The sequence below is a fragment of the Ambystoma mexicanum genome, chromosome 12 (assembly GCF_040938575.1).
Source record: "Ambystoma mexicanum isolate Mex_15411 chromosome 12, UKY_AmexF1_1, whole genome shotgun sequence".
Classification (NCBI taxonomy): domain Eukaryota; kingdom Metazoa; phylum Chordata; class Amphibia; order Caudata; family Ambystomatidae; genus Ambystoma; species Ambystoma mexicanum.
This window is the reverse complement of record NC_090936.1, coordinates 452,163,963-452,187,131: the sequence shown is the minus strand read 5'-3', so window position 1 is coordinate 452,187,131 and position 23,169 is coordinate 452,163,963. Positions and strand designations below refer to the sequence as shown.

Sequence of the window (23,169 nt, the reverse complement as noted above, 5' to 3'; positions counted from 1 at the left end):
TTGTACCTACAACTAGATGTGGGCCTATGCAAAGCATGTGACTCTAAGCAGATACAAACATCAGGAAGATTATTAGTTATGTACTATTTGTCATGTAGTTCTTGCAGATGTTGGCTTGTAAGATGTCAGTTTGACAGATGTTGGGGAGAATTCTCAGAAATGTGCAAATTCCCTTGTACCTAAGAGACCCCTAGCTCTTTTGCTGGAATTTAGGACTTCTCATTTTTCTCCTCTCGAGAGCGAGACATTTTCCCACTCTCATATTTTTCTTTGATTTGAACATGTTCTTTTGGTTTTGGAGTCTGACAAACTTCATAGGCATAATCTTTTTACATTGTGACGCACATCACCGTCAGTGCAGTGGCACAGGGAAGTCTCAGATTTCCCAAAGATTTAAATATGATCTCTTAGTTGAACTACTGTTTCCAACAGCAGTATAGTGAAATTGACTTTACTTTTTGTAAATTTGTAGACACAGCACACACTATCTTACATAGAGTGCTGCAGGGGTTACTTAGTATCCCCTTTTGTGTACTTTCTCATGTAAAAATGTTTGTTACCCTTTCTACAATTAATGGCTGGTGGCAGTGATTTATTTTTTTGTACCATAGTGTTTTTTACCGCGGGCTATGTTCGCAGCTGAAGTGTAGCACCCATGGGTGCCCATTTTGTCCAAATGTCCCTGGTCTTTTTCACCATTTCTTGTTGGAAAGGTCTTCTTGAGATTTGCTCTGCACGCCAAATTAGGTTAGTTCCCTTTGTTCGTTTTTTCTTTGGCAGGGTTCACTGGTTAAGTCCACCCCTGGCTCCAGCGTGTCTGGCAGGGCAGAAAGTGAGAGAGGTTCCCAAAACTCCCTGTGATCAGTCTCCTTGATTACAGGTATGCACCCAAAGGTGATTGGCCGGCTGGCTGTCCTCAGAGGACAGCCACCCTGCTGTGAGTGACAGCTAGGCTGCAAATGAATGGGAGAGACTTGCATGAAAGGTGAGATCTTTTGCAAGGAAGGCTGAGTGAACCACTGGATGAAGGAATCGGAAGAAGAACTTGGAAGAGACGCTTGCTGCAACTCCGGGAATGTTGGTTTGCCCGATGAAGCTGTGCTGCAGTGCTGAAATGCCGAATTCGCCTCAACTGGAGAAGCCCTGCAAAGGACGATTCTTGGGTTGGTGGGGCCAATCGACTCCAAGACTAACTCCTCTGGAAATCCTCTTTTTGCTGGCTGTACTTCAAATTGCTGCTGCAGAAACCGAGTGCCAGGGACAGGAACACCAGAATCGAGTGCATCATTTTTAAGCCAGACCCGAGCTCCAGGAAGATCCTCCGGACTCCCTCGAAGCAGGGCTGTCTAAGCCTGAGCCACCTCAACAGAGTGCTGGACCCCAGAAGCAAGGAAAGTCCACAAGGTGTCCAAGAACCGCGGGGGTGCTGTTCGCTTGAAGCTGAAACCGCAGCTGCTGATGTGAACTTTGCCCATTGCTGCCGCTGACCTTCAAATCGTAGTGCAGGAGTCCCCAGACGTCTTCCCGCTTGGCCCCACGACTGAGGCCCAGGAACAACAGGATCTGCCATACTACAACAGGAACAGAAGTGAGCTGAAACAAATTTCTTCAGACCTAAGGTACTGTGAACTAAGTGGTATTTACCTCCTTGTTGTGTAGCTTGCTTGCTCTCAGTTGACTTGCATTTGCTGCCTTTTGCAGAGTTGCTTGCAGCTTTGCCCTCCACAAGCCTCCGAGCTTATGGCCCAACAGTGTTTTCTTTTTCTACAAAACACTAACATTGTGCAAAACATTTTACTTATCTTAAAGAAGTCCCTTAGCTCCCCTAGACTTTGCTCAAGTAACATTTGCTGTCCTGGCTCCCTGAAGACTCTTCTAACCTCTGACTTTGTGTTTTGATCTGTCCCTCCCAAAAGTCATTCATTCTTTACTTGTATAGCTGGAAAAGGGTTAATCTACATTGCATTGGGAGGTTCAAAAGTAGTTACCTGTGTCAGAAACGTGTTAACCATTGTTTCCTTCCCTTTTCCTTTTTGACACCAAACTCCGTATTGCGCTATATGTACCAGTGATATCAGTGTCCAGTGTCCTAGTTATTGAAGTCACCCCAGGGTGTAGGAAGTATCTGTGTGCCATCCCAAATGGGTATCTACTGATTTATTGAAACAGTGTGTATTTTTTAAGTATATTTAAGTGTTACATATTTGCTCCCTTCTAAAGATGGCTTATTCAAACTGACTATTAAATTAATAAATTGCTAAATCAAGAAACCTTGAGTATAAGTGTTATTTGGATACTTGTGACTGTGAAACTCTGTTGCAACCCTACAGCTCACATTAACCCCTCTTGATATAAGCATGGCTGCTCAGTCACTCTACCAACTTGTGTAGTACAGTCTTCTACCAAAGGTTGGCTCTTGCCAAGAGGACAAGGCTGGTGCAGTCTCCCACAGGGTTACGGCATACAATCTTGCCTAACAGACAAGTGAAATGTTTTTTTCTTAGCCACTATATTCCTTAACCACCTGAGAAAAGTAGCCATTGATGAACCTTGGCTTTTCTTTGTTATACAAACACATTTTACACAAATGACAATGGTGCCAGAGCTCAAATGCTGCTAGATCATGACAACCTATCTGGGTCACCTGTACCAGTTCAACATAACTCTGAATAATAAAATGCTACTATACCTCCTGCCAGATCGCTTCCAAACAGGTAACCCTTGGGCCTTTTCAATCCAATACCTTCACAATCAACTGTGGGGTCCTGCCAGGCTGTGCACTGTCCACAATTCTCTCCATACATTCAGCCCATTTCTCCACTATTATGGCATACAATGTTTTACTTATGCAGATGCCACTGAGATGCTTCTTACAGGTGATGAGTTCAAGGCTACCTTCTCCAATTTTACACTGTTTCTGACAAGCCACTGAATGAATACCCATCCTCTGAAATGTAAGGTATTAAAAACTGAAATGTTGCTCTGTGGCCAATCGAAAACCTTGTGAAACTTGATATAGTCGGTCCTCAATCCTTGTGATTTCTGATGACCATCCCACTTTAGCACCACTAATGCAAATGGCCACCCAAGCCTGCTTTGAACAGCTGTAAGCCATTTAAACGTTTTTTTTAACACTTTTTCTGAAGCCATCATGTAATCCTTATGAATGCCAACTGTTGCAATTCAGTCTACCTGGGCAACATAATGGATTGATGAAGAAATTCCAAATAATTAAAAGAATGGCAGTCAGATTCCTACGTAAAGTCCACAGAAGATCTCCTATACCATCTTCTGTGGCAAATCTCCACTGGTTTTCGGTAGCAAAAATAAGTAATTTTAGGCTTTGCTTAACTCACCAGTTATTGCAGAAATTCAGTCCAAGTTTCTGATCTAATAATGTGTTACCCTCCTCATAGAGGATCAGCCGATGCATTCCTAAAGACCAGAGAGATGGTGCACAAGATGGTGTGGTCTTCCAAGTCTGGAGTTCCCTTCCTCAAACTGCGACATACAGATGGTCACCTTAAATTCTGCAGATGCCTTAAAGACACTATTATTTACATGCTAATACCTGCAGCTATCAACTACTGCTTCTCCTCGTCCCATGTAAGATAAGCCAGGTGCTGTGCGATTTTTCCACTTCTGCAACAATGGCTAAGCTTTAGAAATCAACATAATCTGTTCCTAGCTATTAACATACAAACTTCCACCAATAGAACAAGACATCTAATTGACGTGTTAAATTGTTAGCATGGATGCAAAAAGAAATGTATTATTGCATGCCAGGTTTTTGGATTATTTGCAATTGTAATTATTGTTACAGGTGCGCCACTTGTATAACACCAGTGAGTTGAAAGACTTTCAGGTGGATATGGAGAACCTGGCAAATTCCAGGACCCCCAAACTTGGACGCAATGGTGAGTACTACCTGTCAAATTATTTTTTCTAGCAGATCAATTGTTGAGGTAAGTGGTCCTTGTGTTGGTTCCATCTGAAAATATGATCGAAAAAAAGTCACACCCTTCTCTTCTAGTTTAAGTGATTGTTCGTTTGATAGGATTGGAGCAGGGGGGTGGGGGGATGAGGAGTTTGTTCCAGACCAGTATCCTTTCTGTTTACGTTTGTTAACTTTGATGAATGGGGATGGGTTTTATCTGCTAAGCTTAATACATTTCCTTAATACCAGCACCCCATTCTGCTTTTCATTTAGTTATTTGTATGTTATAAATACCCTCCAACCTACCCGATTCCCACCCCCAAACCTCTCCCCTTACTTTCCCAAGCATTTTGGCACCGGAAACAGTTGCTGATTTAAGGAAACATTACAATGACAACTGATACTGAAGCATTTTATTCAATATTTGTATAATGTAAAAGGAAACGTAGGCCAATGTTACTGAGTGTGATCAAATAAAAATGTAAATGCACAGATTGTAAGCTGTCTTGAGTATTAAAGTTTTTCTTATTCTTTAGTCATTAAGCAGACTTATGAGGCTCTAAAAGCAGAAAACATGCACCAAGTCTTTAGCCTCACGCTACCCTACTCCACCGGTTCCATGTGATTTCACGGCCTGCTTTTACATCGCCAATCGCCAGGCTTTTAAATTTTACATTCCATTGAATGTGCTCATGGTTTTTTATTTTTTTTTGGGGGGGTGAATGGGGGTTATCCCCAAACCTCCCAGCCACACTTATTTTTTACTGTTGCCCACCCGCCCAAAAGCCTTATTTGCCCTTTCCCACTTTCCCATCCCCCCTAAAAAATTCAATGAGCACATACGATGTAATGTGCACGTTTAAAAGCCTGGCGATGAAACGGCAGGCGATGAAACAACGTCGTACCACTCCTCCACCACTATTTTTTTTTCTCCCAAATTCAATTTTTATTGGTTTTAAACACCAGAAGTGAACCATGGGGTAGATGCACAGTTGAACATATATAGGAACTACATAAGAATATTAAGAATATTGCATCCTTCCCGAGCAACAGTTAAACCGCAAAAATACAATAGAATACGCGTCCACTACTGACGGGTGAACAGTGTAACTCCCATTCCCTCCCCATGTCTTTGCTCATAGTACTTCCAGGGCGTGGTGATTGTTGTAATCTATTAAAACGGGCGATGTGACGTCGTTCGATGGTCATTGTTATTGTCTTGTGTTACAGTTTAAGTGTGTGACAGGCACAGGCATTAGGTGGTGTGGTTCTCGGTTTCCATTCTTCGCTGGGGGCCAGTTGGTAAATGCTTTTACTGACTAGGTGAAGGGTCAGTGTCCGGTCTCGAAATATAATGGCTTGTGAAGTCGCTCCAAGTTTCTTTGTGTCTCGCGGCCTTGTCCGGGAGGGCTGCTGTTATTTTCTCTATTGTGTAAATGTTGGTGGCGACTTTCAGCCAGTCCTTCTCATTTGGCAGCTGTGGGGATTTCCAATTTATAACTAGGGCTGCTCTGGCTGCCAGTAGTAGGGGGGACACTAGTCCTTTCACTCGCACCAGTTCGTCGTCATCCTCCTCTAGGCCAAACAACATCAGGAGGGGGGATGGTTCTCTTTTTATGCCGTCTAGTCGCTTAATCCACCCCAGAACCTCTTGCCAATAAATGCGCACTTTGGGGCACCTCCACCACATGTGCCAGTAGTCTGCATCCGTACCGCAATGTCGCCAGCATCCTGGGCTGGAGGTTTGAAACATCTTACAGTCTATGCGGATCATACTGCCACCGGTGGAGTAGTTTCATGGCATGCAGTTTGTATTGGGTAGCAATGGATACTTTAGCGGGCGTTTCACAGATTCTGTCCCAGGCCTGCTGATCAAATTCTCTGTCAATCTTTTTCCCATTTTCCTTTGAGGCGGAGGCTCAGGGATTGGTCCTTGGTGATTAGGGCTTTGTACATGTGGGATATCAACCCCTTGGTTGTGTTGGTCATGTCAAGGATCGTTTCAAAGGGAGTTAGTTTTCTGTGTGTGGTGGTCTTCCATCCTTCGCTTGATAACACTCCTTTCAGTCATAGGTATAGGAAGATCGGAATCGGGTGGATTTGGAGGGTGTCCTCCAGTTCCGAGATCGATATAAATTTCTCTTTTCTCCACAGCTGGCCAACTCTCTAAGCCGGCATCGAACCAGGTTTGGTACCTGGCGTGTTCGGGGATTTTCTCGCGGATTCCAGGAGACCAGAGGTGACTCAGGGGGGAGGGCCATGTTGTGATTCCAGTCATGCCCTTTCCATTCTTCCAGATGTTCCACATAGTGTCCAGTATCGGGTGGTCACGCAGTCATCTTGTAAGCTTCGATCTAGGGACCCATAACCATTCTGCAAGGGTTACGTGGAGCAGGATGATATTGTCGAGCTGGACCCATTGAAGGTCCTTTCTATCCCATAGGTGTGGGACCAGAATTCTCAGTTGAGTTACCTGATAGTATTTTTCTATATCCGGAAGGCCAATTCCACCCAGTTCCTTCGGTAGTATCAGGATATCGGGGTTTCTTTCCGTCCCGAGAAATTTGAGTATGGTTTTCTTGACCTGCTTAAAAAAGAGTTCAGGGATAGTGATTGGGAGGACCTGGAATGGGTACAGGAAACGTGGGAGGGTCACCATCTTGATTGCGTTTAGGCCTCCCATCCAGGAGATCGTGAGTGGCTTCCATTTTGAGAGATCAGCCTTGAGGGCGATGAGGAGTTGGGGGAAGTTTGCCTCATAGAGCCGATCCAGGTCTTTCGTTATGTTAATCCCAAGGTAGCGCAGTGTGGAGTCCTTTATGGTTAGGCCAAGGTGTTCAAGCTCTATTTGTTGCTCCGGGGAGGCTTCATGGAGTGGGAAGAGGATGGATTTGGTCCTATTGATTTTAAAGCCGGAGAGCGTCCCGTATTCTTCTATGTGGTGGATTGCCCGCGGGATTGACGACAGCGGGTTTAGTACGTGGAGCAGGATGTCGTCTGCATGCTTCAGGTCCTTTCCTTATTTGGGGATGACTGTTATCAGAGCCTTAGAAAAGGATTCGGGGGCCACACCAGAGAGAAGAATGTTGTTGAAGAGGTCAACCATGAAAGAGAGTAGGGCGTTCTGAAAGGTCTTGTAGAATCCTGTTGTGTATTCATCCTTCCCGGGGGCCTTTCCAGTTGGGAGTCTTTTAATTGCGTCCTCCACTTCTTCCGCTGTAATGGGGGTGTCCATGGCTTGTGTGATGTCTGATGGGAGAGATGGCATGGATACTTTGGACAAACAGTCTGTGATCGCTTCCGTGTGCTGTGTAGCCTGCGAGGTGTAGAGTTTCTCATAAAAAATGGGGAAAGTTTCAGGGATATTGGGGGGGCGATGGTCGTGGAGTGTTTCATCCTCATGTATGGTAGGCACCCACCTCTCGCCGTGCTGGCCTCAGAGTCTTGCAGCGAGTAGGGCGCTGGCCTTATTTCCGTGTTCATAGTGTTTCTGCTTCAGGCATTGGAGTTTGTGCACAATGTCGCCTGTTTCCAGTTGCTGTAGTTCTTCCCTTTTGGCATTGGCTTGTCCAATCTTGTGTAATCTATCGGAAGTAGCAGATTGAGCCATGTGGTCTAGTTGGGTGATTTCGCTTCTAAGCCTCCTTTCTATGAGTTGGCGTTCTCTTTTCTTCGCCGCTCCCTCCCTGATGAGAATTCCCCTCCAGGTGGCCTTTCCTGCCTCCCAGACTGTGTTCATGGAGATATCCCCCGAATTGTTTTGTTCAAAGTAGTGGGTGATATCTTGTTCGAGTTGGTCCCGGAAAACGAAATCCTTAAAGAGCGATTCATTGCAACACCATTTGGGCCACTTCCGAGGAAGGGCCATTTGGTCGAGAGTGACCGTCACCATGTCGTGATCCGACCACGTGACCGGGGATATGCTGGATTCTATCATTGCCGTGGTGAGTTCAGCTGTTAAGTATATATAATCGATCCTGGAGTACGTGGCATGCGGCGTTGAATAGAAGGTGAAGCCTGTTCGAGTCGGGTTCATGTGTCTCCATGCATCTGTAAGGTTGTAGACGTCCATCAGGTCTGCAACCCGCGAGCGGGCACCGCTAGATGGGGGGATCGCGAAGGGTTGCCTGCTTGCCTGTCCACTTCTGGGCCCATCCACGTGTTGAGGTCTCCTCCTAGGATCACTTCACCCTCCGCTTCGGTCATAACCTTGGGGATCGTTTGTTGAAGAAACCGGGATTGGCCAGTGTTGGATGCATGTATGGATGCGAGTGTGATAATGGTGCCTTGTATCTTGCCTACCAGCATGATTGTTCTGCCGCTCACGTCTGTCCAGGATCTCAGTAGCTGAAATTGTAAGGCCTTGTTGATCAAGATGCCCACTCCAGCCTTCAACGGGCCGGATCCCCAGTGCTCGGTGCCTAGTTTAGGATGTAGGACCCTCCGTTCCTCACCTTTGCAGTATCGGGTTTCTTGTAAGAAGAGAATATCTAAGCCTGCCCTCTTGAATTCTCGGGATGCTAGCGACCTCTTAGTGGGGGAGTTGAGACCCTTAACATTGAGAGTACCAATTGTAAGGGTGCCGTGCCTGTCACATGATTCGTTACGGCCGTTGAGCATCGTTGAGGTCTGTGAGTTCAGTATGCGCGCCGCATCGCCTTATGCGATTGGTTGCCACTGTGGAAGTATACTGATGAGTGTTTCGTGCCACATGGGGCCTCGAAATTACGTTCGTCCCACCCCCCTCCTTCCCCTTTAGGGTATTGAATGTGATACCCATTGTCCTCAGTTCTAAGCTGTGGTTGGTGATTTTTCCTTCCATGGAGAACTGAGTCCCAGTGTCAATGGCGTCCGCGTTGGACCAGGTGCACGCAGCCAGTCCACCGTCGGACCGCCCGTGAGGGTCATAGCTACGCGACCCCCATCTCACATGTTACCAAACTAGAATTTTGAGCCCCCTCCCCCCCAGTTTTAGGAATCAACATCGATTGCAATCTAACAATCAACAACTGTTATCATGAAAAGGAAATTGTTATGATACGTGCTGTTTCACGGTCCATCATTCGCCAGCCAGCTATCCGTTGTGATTCCGGTGGTGTGCTCATAGTGGGCAACGTCCGGCAGTTGTCGGGTGGCGTCCCACCGCTGGGTGCGGAATCTCCGGTCCGTAGGTCCTGGCTGAATCTGCCCAGGGCGAGAGTCCAGTACGTACTGCCTCACTTATTGCTGTCCGGGGAATCATTGGGACGTCTATTTTCTGGATCCCTTGACTTTATTCCTTTTCCGGCCCTGGGGCCCCCTTCTCGCTCTGTCCTGTGCAGATTCATTATGTGGTCCCTCCCGTGGGTCAGTGCCAAGGAGGTCTGAAATGCAATTCCGAATTTCGTCCTCGGAGCAGAGCGTTATCCGCCTGCTTCCATGTTCAAAGGTGAGGGAAAGGGGTATCCCCACCTGTATCTCGTGTCTTGATTCTTGAGCCATTTTGTTAGGGGGCTGCAGAGACGTCGTAGGGCTAGGGTAAGCGACGAGAGGTCCTGGAAGATGGTTATTTGAGCTCCACCGAGAGTGAGGGAGTCTGCCGACCTGGCCTTCGTGAGTATTCTTGCTCTATTTTGATTTCTGTGGAATCTGGCCAGGACAGCTCTCAGGCCTCCCGAGGGGCCGCCAGCTCTGTGTATCCGTCCAATTGCGGGTTTGTCTACGTTCTCGTCTGCGACTAGATTCCTGATGTCATGTATAGTTTGTTTGAGGTCGTCTTCTGTTTCGCCCTCACGCTCCGGAATCCCAAAAAATCAAAGGTTTACGCCTTTCCCTATTTTCTAAATCGTCAATTTTCAATCGAATGTCTTCCTCTTTTCTCTGTTGCGTATTCTGAGGTCCAGTTGGGTTTCCAATGTGTCGATCGAGGCTTGATTGTTTTCGACCCCTTCTAGTCTCTTCTCTATGCTGTTGACCCTCTGGGTCATTTTGTCGATCTTGCCTCCTAAGTTAGCGCCCATATTTCTGATTTCACTCAGGAGGGCGGCTATGTCCCCCCTAGTGGCGGCCGCACCCGCTTCCTGGGGCTCTGTCGACATTTCACAGTTGGTATCTGGGTCCGGGTATGGAGGAATGTAGGCGAATCTGGCGAGTTTGCTTTTGGTGCTCATGGAATGTGTGGGTGCGAGGAGGCACACGCCCCTAGAGTGGGGGGCCCTACCCTCTGCACGGGGGTTTCAAACTATTGCCGGCGTGGGTTACGAGGCAGTGTCTCAGGTGTCCCGTGGAGCTGAAGTGTTTTGTTGGGAGGAGGCACACGCCCTGGGGTCAGGAGCCCTACCCTCCGTTCGCGTTGCACCCTTCTCGTGGTGGCCTCCAATCTTGGGTCTCTTGTGTCCAGGGCGTCTCTGCAGTGTTGTGGGTCAGCACATAGGTGATGGCAGGGTGGCGTAGGTGGAGGCTCCGGAGCGGGTAGCCGGGTGCCAGCGGGGGTTGAGAGCAAACTTAAAGAGGATGGCACACGCCCCAGTGTGGAGGCCCAACCCTCTATACTGGTCTCAGTGCGAGAGGTGGGATCTCTGTCGTGGGCGACCTGTTTCAGCCGGCGTGGTGGGACTGAGCTCCAGGTTAGGGAGTAGGCCTCAGGTCTTTCAGACGCAGGAGGGGTTTATGGGGCCGTGTGTGTTATCTTGTGGGGGTGATCAGTAGAGTTCTCCTGCGGCGTCGCAGGGCGGCCCTTATGGGTTGATGGGTGGTGTTGGGGAAAGTAGGCAACCTAGGGCCTGTGGATAGCTCCCACATAAGGGACGTGTAGGTAAGTGGTGCTTGGGAGAGGGCCTAAAGTGCCACAGGTGGCCTTTCGATAGCGTGGTGTGGCAGCCGTCACTTAGAAGCGGGCGTTTTTATGGGCCGGGGGGGGGTCACCACCGCTATGGTGCTCTGGTGGAGGAGGGTGGGGGGGGTTCAGACCGCCCAAACCGCTCAGGATGGGGTTTTATGTAGGTACGTGAGGAGGTGACCTTATCGTAACGCTGCCCGCGGGTGGTGTCAGGGTCGAATGCGCAAGGACAGACGTGTTTCAGGGGCTGAGGGGGGGGTTCACACGTGTTGCGGGTAGAGAGCACTCACCCGGCTGGTTCCGCACCGTTCCTCCGCTTGTGTCTCGGCGCAGGGGGCGGGAGTGCCCGTCTCGCGGTCTGTGCGTTCCCTGTCTGCGGGGGCCTCGGGGCAAGTTGGGGAGGGAACAGCTTGCTAGGCGCGGGAACTTCGCTGAGTGGTGCCGGGCGGGGCCGGCCGATCTGGATCTCCCGCGGCTGCAGTGTTCGTAAAAGACGCTGGTAGAGGGCCCGGAGGGGGAGGCTCGGGCCGGGGCGATTTTGGGAGAAAGGTTGCTCCGATTTTTGCCGGATTTTTGCTCAGGGGGTGGGTGCCAGGTTCAGCAAGCTCTGGCTGTCGTTGCATGCTTGGGGGGGGGGGGGGGGGAGTGGGGGCTCAAAGCACTTTTGGGGTCTGGGGAGCGGAGCTTACACGGAGAGGATCTGCATCCGTGCGCCCCCTGGCGGCCAGATCCACCACTATTTTTAACAAAAGACCCTTAAACTGGCAAACCACCATTTACAAATATGCCGCCAACCAGAATTGTTTCTTTGTATTAAACGATTCACCAACTGAAAAAGTCTAAACCCTAATACGTTCTAATAAACTGTTGTATAGCTTGCATGAAATGTCCAATGCAGTGACAGAAAGGATTGCTCCCATGTGGTATTTATAAGTTTTGCTGAGACACTATGCATTTAAATTGCAGGACTTTTGTCACATCTTTGTTGAAGCAAATTCTTAGTTCAAAAACATACCTTATGACTTTGAGGCATTGCCAACATATTGTTCAGTGCAAATGGATCCCTGGAGCTATAAGACTACCACAGGTCCTCCAACACGGTTAATGCTGCCCAACACCTAATAGATTTGATGGAATACTCTGCAGGGTTGTATTGGTGGAATCCCTGCCCCTCCCCCACCCCCAAAAGAGAATTTGGGGATATTTTTGACCAAATGGTGCTTTTTAAAGCACATTGATGGTGACCTTGGTGAAAGCTCAGAGATCAGGTAGACCATAGTCTGATGGGTTTGCTGCCTCAAACCTTTTTTTAAATGTATTTAGTTGCTTCATTATAAATGCAGGGCTTAATTTCCCTGAAAAGCCGAACTGTATAGGCTGCACCAACCTGATATGGATATAGTTGAGGCATGAACCATGGTGCTAGGATTTAGTAAAAACCACTTCCTAGGATGATTATCCTCCAAAGAAAGTTGAGGAATTTAGAGAAAGTTATTGGCAAAAGATAAATTTCAAAGCATTTTGGCAGTGACCCGTGACAAATCTGAGGATGTCCTCTTTTCTCCCCTGGGGGGAGATCTTTCCCATGGGGACAGGGCGGTGAGCCCACAGTACAATAGTCCCCCTGGGGTGGTGCTCTGAGGGAAGATCACATGGGGCGAGAACCCCCCTGTAGAATTGGGGACGACTATTCTCGGGGAATGCAGTGTTCTCCCAGCATGCAGTATTCTCCCGGCCTGATGCATCCAATCCCTTCTCAAATATCAAATCCTCCTCCCTCCCTATAGGTAGAGCAAATGTACTCTGTTGCAAGGTCAGTCACTTTAATATAGCTTCATAGACCTGCTGTACTGGGCGCCATGGGCCCTGAAGACAGAGTTAAAGGGGGCTTCCAATTACTGCACACTTAAACACAGTCGCACAACATTAGCAAGGACACTATGCATATAAATTAACTTAACTTGCTATCAGCCTAACCTTTCTATGCTCTGGTTTCCCATTATCCTTCCCATACTACTGTGCACTAAACATCCAAACAACGTGAGGAGGTGAGAGCAAGGTTCCCGGTCTTAAATGTGGCAAAAAATGAAACGTGCCACCTTCCATTACAAAGAAAAATGCCACTTTCCTTTCTCTGCGGTTTTATAAATGCTTTCCATACCAAGTGTAAGCGGAAAGCGTTTCTCTCGGCTTGGGCTGCATTGCACACGTTGGTCTTGCAATCTGTAATTCGGAATGGAAATTTAACTATTTCCATTCTGAAATTACAGGGAGACCAACTCAGCAACTCGGGAACAGGTAAGCAATAACTGTGTAATTGCAGGCTGTATTCAATCTGCGGGCTATACCAGTTCGTATAGCCCACAGATTGACCAATCACAACCCTCAAACTCCCTCTAGGGTGTTCTAATATACTTGACAAACCTAAAATACAAGAGAATGTGAAGTGTCTTGCTGCGGATTTGAAAAGGGGTACTGTGAAGAAAATGATCATGGGGAGCCAAACATCACTCGGAAGAAGCAGAGAGTGGTCTAGCTTTTGTCATTTGCCCGAACGACTACAACTGGCTGGCGGTGGAGTTTGAATCGAACTCTGCTGTGAGACACTGGGTGTGTGATCCGAGGAGGAGGAATTGCTACACTCCTGCACCAGGTGGGCAAAGAGAAGCCCACGGGGAAGAAGCTGCGAAGCGAGGAAATGGAGAACCCGAACACTGTCCAAGTTGGAGGGACCATTTGGGTCGCTGCCGATGCATACCTCCGGGCACCACAGGCTCCGGTGAACTGCTTGCAAGGCAGGACACACAACCAGGCAAAGACGCCTGCAGAACCGCTGTAGACCCTGCCATTCACCAGAGAGCTGCCATAGTCTCGAAGAGCAACGCAAAGATTGGGGAAATACTGGTACCAATCAAGAGAAGGGAAACTGGTACACAGGTTTGCAAGGAGGCATTGGAGGTCTGGGCGACCTAGAGAATGAGTATGAGTGGGTTGGGAACCTTGAGAAACCCCAAGAGATGGGAATCCTATGTCTGGGATCTGGACCCACATAACAAACTGCGACCAACCAAGATACCCGGATCAAAAGTTTGGCAGGAGATTGAACCAACCACTTGCGATACCACAAGAATAAGTAACAGCGGAGTCGTATGCTTGACAGGAGGCTGAACCAAGCATATGTCGTCACAAATTGTCTGGGATCTGCACCCATAAAGGCCTAATGAAAGACAGGAAAAGAGGGTCTGAGACCCGCATGAAAGAGAGACGGTCCACAAGAGGACACTAGTTTGGCAGGAAGGTGAGCCAAGCTATATTGTGAGTCTGGGTCTCGCACCCATGTGAGAGACTGAAAGGGTCAAGGACCCCGGAGTTCGGGAAACTGAATCTTACATTCTATAATGAACTGTATCAAGTTGACAAGACAAAGGATTGTGAAGCTGAAGAACATATCCTTGTGGATTGTCCACTGTTGTTTGCCTTAAGACAAAAAGGGGTTCAAGAGCCCCAAAAGGAGGGAGACTGAAGAGCTCTTTGGGAAAGCACAACCCTAGTCTGGGGATCTTACATCTTTGAATATTTTTTATTTCTTCACTTTTTATTACCAGAAAGACTGAACTTTTCTGTTGATTGCAAACACAAAACACTTGTTACTTTAAGAAGACACTATCCTTGCACATTTATTTTAGATTATTAGTCTTGGGGACAGAAGCAGGTATTTGGACACGGCAGTGATGGGCTCTTTATTTTCAGACTTCTGGACAATTTCACTACTTTCCTTTGAGGTAGAGAAAGCCGTCGTGGCTTTAGGGATAGAGGCATTTTTCCAACCTTTTTATAATTTAATGAAAGTTCATATCCAGAAACATGCCACCATTTGTGTCCGAGCCTTATTTCTGCACCATACAAACCTTACACATTGTAGAATATAAACCACACATTAGAATAGGGATGTGATCCACATTCTATCACGCCCAGTTAACACAGCCTAGTTAAATTCAATTGGGTCCATTTAGCAAAGGAGTGCCATTACAGGCTTGTACAGAGTCCAATGTCGGGACAGGGCCTTCTGGGCTCTCTGTGTGGGGGCAGGGTTTCTCATGAACGGTCTGTTTTTCAGAAAGTATGTAGGGCTTTCACAGATGTCGTCATAGGGCAGTCTTAACTGCCAAAGGAGGGTTCTCACAAATGGCCTGTAGGTAAACCACTCAAGTCTATATAAAGCTGTAAGTGACTCCAATCAAGCAATCCCACTAAGTCAGTGCCTTGTCTGGGATGCCCAAGGGAAGCCCTTATTTATATATTTTTATGGCAAGTTATAATCTGGATGATGAACCCTTGTATAACACCCCTCTCTTAGAATCCCCCTGACCCCACTGAGCCAAGAAGTAGATTTGTTTTGCAAATTTAAAAGGTTTATTTGAAAAATTAAACTATATATATATATATATATAACTCACACTTCTATAAATAAATTGATAATGGATAGCACACTTGTGAATATGAGCAGTAATCAGCAATAGGTAATCCTACAGTAGCACAGTTCTTTACAATCAATGAGGAGTTGGTATAGGATGGATAAGGCAGCGAAAATACTTATGGTTTCAAGGGAAAAGCAATGGGGAATAAAATGCAGTACGGAAATAACTTGATATGATTTTAGCAAAAGATAATATAAACACTTTTTCTCTGGCAATTCACCCCCCCCCCTCCCCCTATGCAATGTAAGAAATTGAAGGAGAGCACAGTCTTCAAGAATCCCAACAAAATGCAATACGAAATGCAGTCCCCCCCCCCCCCCCTAGCAAGCTTCGAGAAAAACAGGTATGATTTTAAAACACAGGCCCAAAATGCTTTGAATGTGGTGGCAATGAAGTGAAATGATGCTAAAATTGATTTTAATTCCCTCTAGAGGTTCAGGGTGGGTGATATCTAGTTTATATTAGTTCAGGCTCACTTTAGAAATGCTCTGAGTAACTAGCAGGTTAAAACGAATTTTAGCAAAGGAAAGCAAGGAGCTGCTGATTTTTACACGTGGCTGAAATTGTGCAAAATGTCAAATTGCGGCAAATTTAATCGCGCGCGTCGAGTGTAATTACGGAGGCACTATTAGGAGTAGCAAGTCGGTTCTAGGTTCGTTGGAAAGCTTAGATTCTAAGCTTTAAAATGAAACGGTTCTGGAGATACGGACGATTTTGTGAAAGTAGTTTTTCAGATTTGAAATTTTAAAGCTCAGAATGACAGATGACAGTTTTCAGTTTTAAAGATGACAGGATGACACGATTCTAGGGGGCAGTTCTAATAGGCTAAAATAGTTTGAATTAGATTATTTTAAACTAAGAGATTGGTTTTGGCACAGTGAGTACTCTCACTATATTTTTGAAATAAGCCGTCAAGGTCTGGTCGGGTTGGACGGGACTTCTGGCGGTTCTGCTCACAGCGGTCTGGTCTCTGGTCCTGCTCTCACCACTGCACAACTCTGGTCTCTCTGGGTCTCTGGTCTCTCTGGGTCTCTGGTCTCTCTGGGTCTCTGGTCTCTCTGGGTCTCTGGTCTCTCTGGGTCTCTGGTCTCTCTGGGTCTCTGGTCTCTCTGGGTCTCTGGTCTCTCTGGGTCTCTGGTCTCTCTGGGTCTCTGGTCTCTCTGGGTCTCTGGTCTCTCTGGGTCTCTGGTCTCTCTGGGTCTCTGGTCTCTCTGGGTCTCTGGTCTCTCTGGGTCTCTGGTCTCTCTGGGTCTCTGGTCTCTCTGGGTCTCTGGTCTCTCTGGGTCTCTGGTCTCTCTGGGTCTCTGGTCTCTCTGGGTCTCTGGTCTCTCTGGGTCTCTGGTCTCTCTGGGTCTCTGGTCTCTCTGGGTCTCTGGTCTCTCTGGGTCTCTGGTCTCTCTGGGTCTCTGGTCTCTCTGGGTCTCTGGTCTCTCTGGGTCTCTGGTCTCTCTGGGTCTCTGGTCTCTCTGGGTCTCTGGTCTCTCTGGGTCTCTGGTCTCTCTGGGTCTCTGGTCTCTCTGGGTCTCTGGTCTCTCTGGGTCTCTGGTCTCTCTGGGTCTCTGGTCTCTCTGGGTCTCTGGTCTCTCTGGGTCTCTGGTCTCTGGAGGTTGATGGATTTGAAGTCTGGAGTCTCCCGGCAAAGCATCCCGCAAGAAAGTGGAAAGTGAATATCCCTACCTGTCCTGTACTGTCTGCTTTTATGTGTTTAGAAAGTGGGTGTGTGCGTGGCATAACTGAGCCTGCCCCTCTCTACTTGTCATTGGCCCAATTCTCCCCTCTCCCATGATTGGGGAAAGGAAATGGATTGTCATCATGATGAGGTCTGTTTATGGGTCAGAGGATCCTCCCCTGGTCAATTTGCCCACAAATCTATATTTGATTCAAATACATATTTCCCAGATACACAAGTGATTCACATTACATGTACATATTACAGATGAATTAAGACAGGTCTCTGTTCAAGCCCCATGTTCCTGCGAGCTGGGATTCAGAAATGACAACATTTTGCGCTTTTTGGTCGGTTTACCAATATCGGACATTTACCAAAAATTACACAAATATGCGCAAGGAGTATGGACATTAATTGATGAAGTGTCAGATTTTTAACATGAAGACATTTGGAATAAGACCCTATTTTCCGCTAGCAACCCCCCAGAATACACCACAGGGTCCTAACACCTCTTAAAACGTGCACAGAAAAATCACAAGAATAATGATATTACTTATATAATTCCAACAAGTCCGTACTATGAATTATCCATCTTTTTTTAAAATTATGCTCTGGGCCAAAGGGGTGTGGTTTCCCCCAAGCACATGGTGGAGTTTCTGGTTTGTCCACTTCCCCCAAGCTCAGCTTGCTGGCAGAGGCACTGCCCCTCCCAGTTTCTCCCAAGAGGCAGCCATTTTACGACCCCCCCCAATATAACATTTGCCTGAGCCCAGGCCAGGGCTTTGTTCAACCTCCTGCAGTCTGCAGGTACCCCTCCCTTAATTCAATCGGAGAGGTGTGATCTCCTTTTGGTGGGGGCAGCAGGATGCAGCTAGGCCTGGGAACAGTGGCTGAGCCGGTTTCTCCTGTTGGGGGTAGTTGTCAGGCAGAATTCAGCTAAATGTCACTTTAGTTCCCAGTTTTCTACATTCAAAGCCAACTTACATGCAGCTATTTTTTATATATACATTAAATAATTACTTCCTTAAAGTCATTTCAGAATATAGTTTTACATTGTATCCACCTCTTAGCAAGTCTTTGCTTGGCCTGGTTTGGGTTCATCTGTTCAGTTTTACACAAAAGTCTGGTGGTTTTAAAAAACCGGATTTCTGATGGTGGTGAGCACCGGTATTGCATCCATTTTTGACATTAAGAAAATGAATTCCCCACAGTTCTGGGTTGCTTTTGGCAATCAGCATTGCCATTCCCAATGGTTTCAGGCTACTGTGTGTGTAGCCCAATGGTGGTTTTAGGCAGTGCCTCCTGTGCTCACAACATAAGCAAAAATGGGTGGCAACCTATTCATGTTTTCCCTGTGCACTCTCTGGGGAGTTCTGGCCATCATGATGTTTTCAATGCCAGTAACGCACAGTTTTATGGTAGGGCTTGGATGCATGGGTAAAAACATCCCACAAAGCATACAGCTATCAACATGCCCTTTGAACAGAGCTTCTTGTAGAAGCATTTTCAATAAAGCACAAGTAAGCATGCTGAAGCGTCTCAATGTCCAACCATAAGGCTGAGTCTCAAATCCCATAGGGAATAGATGTGGGTAAGAGCACCTAGAATAAACATGGGTGAAACCCCAAAGTAGCACTGGGTAGTACCTGCTAAAATTGAGTGTCCACTGGTAGCCTGTGCATGAAACCACCTGGCAGGTATTGCACTAGTGAAATGGGTAGGGTGGAGGGGGGGGTGTGCAACAAAATAAATTTCTTAGAAAAATGTCTCTTTTAGTTCTCTTAAAGATTGCTTTGGAATCTTTGCACTAGAAACTTGGTGAGAGGGGAAAAAAGCACAAATATATAGCATAACTCCTCAGAGACCTTTAGATGATGGTATACATGTATTCAGCATAAAAGCGGTAGGATGGATATATTTGTAGAGAAAATACAATAATGCATAGTATATTTTTTTTAAAAAATCCTACCACATCCTTGGGATCTTTCATGAAACATATGATCTATGCAGTACACAGCAGACGCTACCGCTTTGATGTTACTCTGTCCAGGTGGACCTGTGCCATGAGGATTACCTTTCACCAGTCCTCTAAGGGGATAGCAGTTTGCATGATTCTGCTTGTAATCCCATTCCTAAACTAGAAAAATTAAATTAAAAAGACAGTAAAGATCCAGACATGCAAAATTATGTTTGGCTGGAAACCTATGGAACCATTTGGCAAATATGTGAAGGCTGTTCCATGCCAACGCTGTGCCTTTTGTGAGACAATGTGTAACAAACCGAACATAATTCTCACATATAGACACCATTTTTATTTTATTTATTTGCAGGAGGAACAATGCTCTTGATCACAATAGATAAGAAATGGGGTTTGACAGGAAGCAGTGAGCTTCTTAAAATAGGGTCAGTTTGAGGGACATGCCTACCAGTCTGCTGACGGAATGAGGAAGTAGGTTTGATGTGAGGGAGTTCAGAGTCCTGGTAGCAAAATAATGATCTTGTCGAGAGGACAGAAAGCATAGTTGGGAAGACCAGAGGAAGCTGGCACAACAGTACAGTTTAGAGAACCGTGGTTAAGAGATGGTTTGCAGTGATGGTAGGAAGTTCCTGAGTTAACTAATATTTAGGAGGTTGAGGCGTGCTGCTGTTCCAGTTTTGGGGATGAAAGTGGAGAATGTTTGGGAAGGGTCATAGATGAGGTTTCTAGCTGAGGAAGAGTAGGGGAAAGTGTTGGGTGGGAACTGGATAGGCGGAGGAAGAAATGATGGAGAGCTTTTGGCATGGAAGAAGAGCACCTCTGTTTTGGTAGTTTGACATCAGAGTGCGAAGCCATCCAATATTTAATGGCAGAGACAGTTGGTTATTTTGATAGAAAGATGGGTGCCCCAAGAGCAGAGGTGTAGAGTGTAAAGTGAGAATGCGAAGCTACACCATTACAAAATGACAGCGAGATTAGTAGTGTACAGGCTCTGGCCTTAAGTTAGGTCATGTGACCGTAACAGGAAGTAAACTGTAATGTGAGTCACAGAGATAAAAGAAGGCTTCAGAAGATTAACGAGTTGATTGCCTGACGAAGTCTGAGATGGAATGCGTGGCAAAAATGCTTACAGCTTGAACAGGAGTATATTGTTACAGTAAGTCCATGCTGAAGTATGCCTGATTTTGAATTAACTATTTGCTTAAATACATGTATTTATGTCCACCTTTGAGATGGTGCTTGTGTATTTTTGGTCTTGCGTTTCCACCCTCGCCCTTATGCTTTGAATTGTTTCTGATGCATTTAACCATATTGTACCTTTTATGGATTTCCAACTATTGGGATTTTTTGTGTCGATCATCCTGGAAGAAGACCTTTTGTTTGAAACACATGTTGGTTGTCTTTCATCTCCATTAAGTTCGTTAACCTCAAAACCATGTTCATGCGCAGTGTGGTTGTCCAGCTGTTGTAACTATTGCAGATTAGCCTATACACAACCAAATTAATTACAATGATCTACTCATTAAAGCAGCTGACCTTTTTAAAATGCAAATTTAGCAAGTCCTGCAAAAGAGCTTTGTCTATGACCTCTTAGGACAAAAGAGGTCTGTTGGCCAGCTCATTAACCTACTTCTGTCAGTTGCTAAACATATTCAACCTTCTTTGACTACTCCTTCAATAAGCAGGGCAGTCAATCCCTGTCGCGAAAACCTTTAAACCTGCACTTAATTACCCCCTCTACATTAGGGGCCAGCTTAAACCAGATTCCCTAATGGTCACTGTTAAGTAGTCAGCCGCAGACAACATAGGTTTTTCTTTCAACAATGGTTTATTTTCACAACTAACACTTCTCAGGTCATTGAATTCATACAACTGAAGACGGTTCCTTTCACCTCGCAGGCACTGCAGTTGCGACCTGCTTTCGTCAGTCCCAATTGTGTCTTGTCACACCCTGGCGTGTACAGGCTTTCAATCCTCAACCTGCTGCCGGTCGATGCAAACGAAAGAAATTAAATAGAAATGGCCCACAATTCACCTCTTGTGATACTTTCCTCTGGTTGCCGTTTTTCTGCTCTGTACTGCTGTCTGGAGCCTCGGAAAAGGTACGACGTCACTCTGTAGGCTTTCCGCTTCTTCCTAGTAAGCCCATTCGTACTCTCCGCTGGTCTCACTCCAATCTGGTGTGGCGCCCCTCGACACGCGCTGTTCCTGCAAGAGAAGACACCCCCCCCCCCCTTGAGTCTTTTTGAGTTGCTTTTAACTCTTGACCCGTCCATCCCTTGTAATCAGCCCCTTGTGTTCTGGTTTTTCCACACCTGGCCCCGTTTCCCCACCTCCTCCCTGCTCCGCCCGCTGTGGTTTAACCCTGTGCTTTGTGTCTGTTCTGGTGGGTATGATATGATACAGAAACCCGGTTTTCCCTTTTCTCATCTTTCCTTTCCCATCGGTGGGCCCCCTCCCTGATGCGGTATTCAGTGGGGCATTCTGGGATCTATAGTCCTTTCCCTTCCCTTAAAGTGGCGGCCAGCATTGGCACCCAGCTGCTCACTTCCCCAACCTCCTCCTTTCTCCCGTGATCCAGGTCGGCCGCCACTGCTTCCATATTAGTCACAACCACATGAAAAAGGGCAGGTACTCCATTAGCTTCTGCTGAAGCATCTCCCGAGAAAGAGCAAAAAATGATAAGCTTCTGATGACGCTTTTCAAACTAGAGCATATCAGGTACACATTGCTAACAATAGTACGTTATTAGCCAGCTACAATAGCTTATTGTGGGACAGTGCCCACGACCAACTTGATGCTGTTCCTGAACCATTACGTTCACATATTCGCAAGATAGTGTCTGAAGGCAAACAAGTAGCCAGCAGCATAATTAAAAAGAGATTAGATGCAGCAGGCATCGCTGGTTGAATCATAGCTCAGGCTTCTCTTTTAAAACGTCATTCTTGGTTAAGCCAATCACGTTTTAAACTGGAGACACAAGCAACACTGCTAAATATGCCGGTGGCTGCTTATACTGGTGAGTCGCGCTTGCCCTCAAATATCAACAACAAATTGTCGATGTGTTACAAATGCGTCTGTACAATTATTTTCCACAAGATTTATTCTGATCCTAATATCTTCTGATTACAGAAAGGTTGAGAGCACTAGGAACTTGGTGGTTGCCGCGCCTTACTCCTTGTGTTCTTTCCAGTTCAGTAGTACATGCAGCCGGTTTAGTAGAAACCATAGGGCCCGCGCTCTTGTTGCCCAAGGTATAGGTTAATGCAAGCTTATTCTGTTTGTTTCTACTATTCTGGCACTTGTAATCACTAGGTATTCATTCCCTTTGTTCACTGGAATGCGCTGTAGGTATAGTCCACACGTTGGGTTTTTCTTGATACCATTTTGATTTATTATTCAGAGTGCCGACATGTGTTTCGACCTTTAACCAGTCTTTATCAAGGCTAGGTCTGTTTGGAGTAGTGATATATGGGTCGCCATGTAGCCAATGGTCAGAGGATCACTTTCTGGTTAGGCGCTCCTGCTTGCAGAAATCTGTGCTCAGTGCCCTGGCATGTAGTGCCGGTCGTTGTGGCTTATATCGCTACTGCAATCAGACCTAGCCTTGATAAATACCCGTTAATGGTTGAAATACGTGTCGGCACTTGTGGTGAATAATAAATCAAAATGGTATCAAGAAAAACCTAATGTGGACTATACCTACAGCGCATTCCAGTGAATAAAGGGAATGCATACCTAGTGATTACAAGCGCCACACTAGTAGAATCAAACAGAATAATCTTCTGATTACAGACACTTGTTTCGACAAAAGGTATTTTTCAAGGCTATTTGCTCATCATTATGACATCAAATATCAATGTGCATTTTCATTAATAAATTGAAATTACATACGATGTTTATGATTTGTGAGCAGGCAGCCAAAACAGGAAAAAGGATCAAATAAAAACATGGGACAGGCAGATATTAAAGGTTCAACAGTAAAAACATTTCGCTAATTGTCATGCCTATTTATTCCCCCTGGTCCCTCATCTAGTGCTATGGGTGACAGGTGGCAGACAATCAGAATATCTAGTGTATATTAGGCAAAGCACCCGAAATCCCTGCTATTCAGAAAGCCAATGGTTGGTCTGGTGATTCTAATAGAGTAGTAAATATGCATTGTCCCCAATGCCCATCGTTATGGGTCAGTGCTATTTCTAGTAATAGCTTTTTGAGGTTTGGTGATTTGGTATAGTGAGGGGCTTGCTATGTCTGGGTAAAACCAAATAAACGTCCCCCAGTGGGTAT

General features: G+C 46.2%; 1 protein-coding gene across 19 annotated transcripts in view; it reads left to right on the top strand.

Moving 5' to 3' along the window:
* MICAL3 (microtubule associated monooxygenase, calponin and LIM domain containing 3) overlaps nucleotides 1-23,169 on the top strand; it is a 2,299,897-nt gene that overhangs the window by 873,446 nt on the left and 1,403,282 nt on the right. For all 19 annotated transcript variants that reach the window (XM_069628665.1, XM_069628668.1, XM_069628663.1 and 16 more), the window contains one exon: nucleotides 3,824-3,917. In XM_069628665.1, coding sequence (XP_069484766.1) covers nucleotides 3,824-3,917 — 94 coding nt within the window. The remainder of the gene's footprint in view (nucleotides 1-3,823; nucleotides 3,918-23,169) is intronic.